This window comes from Chaetura pelagica, unplaced genomic scaffold, assembly GCF_000747805.2.
Source record: "Chaetura pelagica isolate M959 unplaced genomic scaffold, ChaPel_1.0 scaffold963, whole genome shotgun sequence".
In the NCBI taxonomy this organism is placed as follows: domain Eukaryota; kingdom Metazoa; phylum Chordata; class Aves; order Apodiformes; family Apodidae; genus Chaetura; species Chaetura pelagica.
The window spans coordinates 577,249-582,705 of record NW_009952705.1 but is presented as its reverse complement, the minus strand read 5'-3'; the positions used below and the strand labels follow the sequence as shown (position 1 = coordinate 582,705).

Below are 5,457 nucleotides of genomic sequence, written 5' to 3'. Positions count from 1 at the left end.
CCCGCCCCGCTCTCGGCATCCTCCCGCCCCTCTCCCCAAATCAAACACCCCCCTGCATCCCCGGCTGTCGCCTGCGGGGCCGGGCTCAAGGACGCAGCAGTGTCTGCACAGGGACATTTATTTAAAAAAAAAAACCCCAACAAACCCCAAACAAAACAATTGTCAAGTGGGACGGGTGGAGGGGGCTGGTCCCACCCCAGTGAGCGGCAGAGCATCACTAGCACCCACAGAGCGATGACAGCACAGGGGGGACACAAGGCAGTAGGCAACCAAGCAAGAGAGGGCATAAGTCAGTGCTGGGGTCTGTGCTCCCCCTCCTAAAAGCCAAGGAGGCACAGGGAGAGCAGAGCCAGCAGGAAGGGGGCAGGGAGGGGGGAGCTGCAAGCAGGAGCTGACCCCCACCCGGGGGTAGAGCAGCTCTGCAGGGGCCCCCCCCCCCCCCGTCCCCTCTGCCCCAGGAGCTGGAACAGGAGCAGCCAGGGGGGCTGTACAGACCTGCCCCAGAGGAAAGGAAGAGCTGATAGAGGCAGCAGGAGCTGGGGGACACAAAGGCAGAGCCCCCCCTCACAGCAGGCCCCTGGGCCAGAAACAACCCAGGCAGGCAGGGCTGAGCCCCACATACATTCAAGAGAGGCAGGGGCTGCCCACACCTGGACAGGAGCAGAAAACAAAAGCACTTATGTGCCCCTTCCCTGGGGCAGAGAGCCAGGGCAGAAGGCACAACCCTGGGGAGGAGGGAAGCGCCGGTGCCAGGAGGCTCCTGGCCCCCAGGGAGAGGTAGGAACTCAGCACTGTCCTGGGCAGACCCTGACATGGCAACTGCAGCCCCTCCCTGTGAGACAGGCAGCTGAGAACTCAGGGATAAAAGCACCAGTTCCCTCCTCTCCCTGCAGCCCGCCTGAGAAAAGACCCAGCTCCCCTGGGCTGCTCAGCAGCAAGAAACCCTCCAGCAGCCGCTGGAGCAGGGCCAGGTCCCAGGGGCATCCCTGTCCTTCCTGGGGGACTGAGTGGCCAAGGTGAGTCCAGGCCAGCTCCCTACTTGTCAATGAGTCCCCCTTCCTTCAGCTTGAAGTAGAAGAACTTCTCCAGGGTGTTGGCACACTTGCAGTAGTCGCTGTCAGGTGGGTTGTACTCGCGGCAGTTGGTGATGATGCGCTGCAGGTCAGCGATGAACAGCTTCTTGGTGACATAGTAGCGGTTCTTCAGGCGCTCAGTCATGGTCTTCAGGTCTGGGGACGGGGAAGGGTCAGGTGTCCCCACACCTCCACCCCCCCCAGCCATAGAGCTGGACACCAACTGAGGGTCCCAACCCATTCCTCTCTCTTCCAGACCATCCTAAGGCTGCCAGCACCCCATCACCCCAACCATGTCCCCAGCACAGCCTCCCTCCCTGGGGTCCTGCAGCTCTTCCTCCACCATCCTGCCCAGGGGTCTGGGCACAACCACCTACCGATGGGGAAGCGGATGATTTCGTAGTAGTCCGGTGCCTCTGACTTCTTCACCGGCTCCATGAAGGGCCACGCGCTCGGGTGGGTCTGGGGAGAAGGTGGGGGGCAGGTTATAGCAGCCAGCCCCGGCCTGCCCCAGCACACAGAGGTCCTGCTCCCCATGTGCCTGGGTCACCCCACCTGTCCCCCACAAGGCAGGCAGCTCCAAGGGCTGACAGGGGGACAGGCACCCTGGAGTGGAGGGTCTTCTCCTGCCTGCACCTTGAGCAGGGCCAGGAGGTTCTTCAGGGTGTTGTAGAGCTGGTCCGGATCCTTCAGCTCTTTTCTGCAGGACAAAACCAGCACACATCAGCCTGGGGGTGGGCAGCCTTTCCCCACCTCACTGCCCCCCTGCTCCCCATCCCAGCACTCCCACACCTCCCCATCCCAGTGCCAGAATAGGGAGCAGCCCCAGCCAAGCCCCCCGTGCAGCACTCACCCCTTCTCCTTCCCCAGTGGTTTCCATCCCGTCTCTCCTAAAAGACAAAGTTGAATGTCCCCACACCCGCCCCAGGGATATCAAGTCAATGTCCCCCCACCCTCCCCTCCTCCAGGTCTTCCCTTCCCGTGCCCCCTGGCAGGACTCACGGATGCCCGGGACACTCTCGATGGGGATCTGTCGCACTCCCTCCTTGAAGCAGGTCAGGCCAGGGTAGACCTTGCGGATCTGTGCTTGCTTCCTCTCGATCAGCTTCTTGATGATCTGTGGTGGGAAGGTGGGAGGTGAGCAGGGACTGGAGAATGCTCCAGGGAGCCAAATTCTGACCCCACAGGCCTGGAGCACTGGCTGCACCCACTGCCCAGGGCTGGAGCCAACTCTGGCCACCACAAATGCCCTTGTCCCTACCCTGCCCTGTGAGCCTGTCCAGAGGACATTCAAGGCAAGTGCCCAAAGGCTGGCCCATCCCCACACCTCTACCCTGCCTTCAGCAGGTAGGAGCCAGAGCAGGGAGCACCTGGCAGTGCCCACCTGCCCACGGGATGTACCTCCTTCTGCTTCTTGATGATGTGGGAGAGCTCAGTGTAGGGGATGCGGGGGTTCAGCTCACACTCCATCAGGGTCGCTCCCTCATAGTCCTTGATGTAACCCAGGTAGCGGCTCTTGGGGACCTTGATGTCCTTGGAAAAGCCCTGGAAGGAGAGGGCAAGTGGGAGGGGCTGGGGGGCAGGAGGACTGAGGAGAGCCACCCTGGCCAAGGAGCCCACCTGCTTCTTGAAGTAGCCAATGGCGTACTCATCTGCATAGGTGAGGAAGTAGAGGATGTTGTGCTTGATGTGATACTCCTTCAGGTGGTTCATCAGGTGCGTCCCATAGCCCTGGTGGTGATGCCATGAGACATGGAGCCCCTGCTGCCCCCCAACCCTGCAGCCACCACAGCCCCCCCTGCCAAGCCCACCACCCACCTCCCTGCTCCCACCTTCACTTGCTCGTTGGACGTGACGGCACAGAAGACAATCTCTGTGAAGCCCTGGGTGGGGAACATGCGGAAGCAGATCCCACCGATCACACGACCGTCCTTGATCAGCGCCAGGGTCTTGTGCTTCCTGCGGGCAGCACGGCAAGGGTGAGACGGGACCCCCCGCACCGGCCCCCCCACGCCCCCCAGCCACGCACGGGTCAAAGACGAGGCGAGTGATGTACTCCTTGGGCATGCGGGGCAGCTGGTGGGAGAAGACATTCTGCAAGCCCACCAGCCACATCAGGATCTTCTTGTTGGATTTCTGCGAGAGCGAGTTGCCGATGACATGGAACTCGATGATGCCGCGTCGCTCCTCCAGCCGGGCCGTCTCGTCCCGCGCTGCGTTTGCCGACAGCAGGCTGGTCTGGGGGACATGGGAGGGTTCACTGGCCCTGGCACACCCCCCGGGGGGAACCCAACACCAGGAAAGCAGCTCCAGAAAGCACTGGTGCCACCTCAGCGACCCCTGCCATACCTCGGGGCCCAGCATGGCAGCGGGGTCCGTGATGGTCAGCATGACCTCGTTCACCAGCTCCATGGGGATATCTCCCATGACCCGGATACGTTTGGCATCCTCCAGCGTCAGGCTCTCGGGCAGCTTCCGCTTCTCCCCTGGGGAGTGGAGCCAAGTGACACTTCCAGCAGCAGCAGGGACTCAAAGAGGGTCCCAGCTCCAATGGGCTGTGTCCGGCCCTACCTGGCAGGGGCTCTGGGGTGCTGGCATCCATGCTCGCAGCAGAGCTGCTGTTGCTGAGCTTCTTGCTGAAGAGTGGAGTACTGGGCACAGCGACGGTGCTGACTGTGGCTGGAAGAGACCAACAATACCCATGACTGCCAGAAATCAGTTCACCACACTGCCTACCAGCGTCGAGGCTCACCCACACCCAGCAGCCCCGGGCAGGGGGAGCTGCTCCCACAATACCTGGGCGAGACACCAGCTGGGCACCCTCAGTGGCCGGCACCGTGAAATCGGCCTCCCAGATGGGAGAGTTCTCACCATAGATCTCCTCCTCCAGCATGGACAGGAACCTGGCAGGGAGCAGCATGTTGGCTGGCACCAGGCAGGCACAGCCCCGTGGCTCCAGGCTCCCAGAGCCTGCACATGGGACACCTACTTGGGGAAGTGGGTGAGGATCAGTGTTCGTTTCTCTGGCACCAGCTTGTCCTTTTCCACCCGGAACTTCTCCAGCAGCTGCCGACGGGTGACAGTGAAGATGGACTTCAGGAGGCTGCGCCCAAAGACGTGGGTGGTCTCATAGCGAGGAAGGCTATCACAGCTCTGTGGCACGTGGCAGTAGCACAGCCACCTAGGTGACAAGGACACGCTCCAGTAACAGGGCCGGGACAGTGACCCCAGAGCACCTGCATCCCTGCTGGGACAACACTGCTAGGAGCAGGGACAAGGCTCAGCCCCCTGAGTCAGGGGTCAGCCCCATGCAGGGATGGCAGGAGCGGGCAGACCCCCCCAGCTGACTGGCCTGGACCCCCTCCTGCCCTCACCTTGTGTAGTTGACCTTGTAGGTGGCCACATCGTCGTTCTGAGAGCGCTGTCGGAACTGGGACGGTGTCTCCAGCTTCCAGTAGTTAAGGCAGAGCAGGAACATCTTGGAGAGCTCATACATGGTCTGTCGCTCCTTGGGTGGCAAGTGGCTGAACTTGTACTGGACAAAGTTCAGGACTCCCTGAGGAGAGAAGGGGCTGGTGGAGGGGGCCAGGTGCTGCACCAGACCTCCTAGTGCTGCTCCTGAGGAAGGGGGAGACCATGCAAGAGCAGTGAAACACAGAACAAGTTATCAGCACAGTGCAGGAATCTGGCAGGGCCCCACCTGCTCAATGTTCGGCTTCTCAAAGGGGGGGCTCCCCAAGGACCCCTCGACCACCGGCTGGCTCATCTGCAGGATGCACTTCCGCAGGAGCTGTGGAAAGACCAGGGGATGTGCTTACTGAGGTTCCTGGAACCAGGAGCACCAGGAGCAGGAGGTTGCTGGGGGCTGCCCTGAGTTACACAGCCAGGAAGGTGCCAGGTCCAGCTTGGAGGATGGCTGGTTCTTCCCTGGAAACCTGCTGACCAGGGGAATTCAGGGCTGGGAGAAGAGCTGCTTCTGGGGCAGGGTCACTGTTCTGGGTCTCTGGTTAGGCTAGTGGGTTGACTTGTAGCCCCCAGGCAGAGGACAGACAGTGGGAAGCAGCCCCAGAAACCCCTGGGCAATGCAGGCAGCACCAGACACACCTTGAACAGGTAGAAATACACCTGCTTGGTGTCCGTGTCCTCCTCCTTGTGCACCGACATGAAGAGGTTTTCCACATCCACCACCATGCCCAGCAGCCGGTTGATCTCCTCCTCTGAGACGTTCTCCAGGTGGGACACGTGGTCTGCTGCAGTGGGGAGAAAGCCAGTGAGGCCAGGGGGTGAGTGGGCACCACTGCCCCTCCCGGGGGTCCCAGGGGGTTACCCAGTGCGTGGCTGCAGCTCCGGCAAGGCTCGCTCAGGTTGGTCACTGGCTGCTGCA

General features: G+C 61.8%; 1 protein-coding gene across 1 annotated transcript in view; it reads right to left on the bottom strand.

The window, feature by feature from the left end:
• Positions 1–1,035: 1,035 nt before the first annotated feature.
• The window catches only part of KAT2A (K(lysine) acetyltransferase 2A), an 8,114-nt gene continuing 3,692 nt past the window's right edge, over positions 1,036–5,457 (bottom strand). Inside the window, exons 3-19 of the mRNA XM_009994194.1 lie at positions 5,401–5,452; positions 5,178–5,323; positions 4,774–4,863; positions 4,448–4,629; positions 4,063–4,254; positions 3,870–3,976; positions 3,645–3,752; positions 3,423–3,559; positions 3,103–3,311; positions 2,906–3,032; positions 2,694–2,804; positions 2,475–2,618; positions 2,076–2,190; positions 1,927–1,963; positions 1,710–1,773; positions 1,451–1,535; positions 1,036–1,229 (exon numbers count right to left, since the gene is read on the bottom strand). Of these exons, the coding sequence (XP_009992496.1) occupies positions 1,036–1,229; positions 1,451–1,535; positions 1,710–1,773; positions 1,927–1,963; positions 2,076–2,190; positions 2,475–2,618; positions 2,694–2,804; positions 2,906–3,032; positions 3,103–3,311; positions 3,423–3,559; positions 3,645–3,752; positions 3,870–3,976; positions 4,063–4,254; positions 4,448–4,629; positions 4,774–4,863; positions 5,178–5,323; positions 5,401–5,452 (2,100 nt within the window). The remainder of the gene's footprint in view (positions 1,230–1,450; positions 1,536–1,709; positions 1,774–1,926; positions 1,964–2,075; positions 2,191–2,474; positions 2,619–2,693; positions 2,805–2,905; positions 3,033–3,102; positions 3,312–3,422; positions 3,560–3,644; positions 3,753–3,869; positions 3,977–4,062; positions 4,255–4,447; positions 4,630–4,773; positions 4,864–5,177; positions 5,324–5,400; positions 5,453–5,457) is intronic.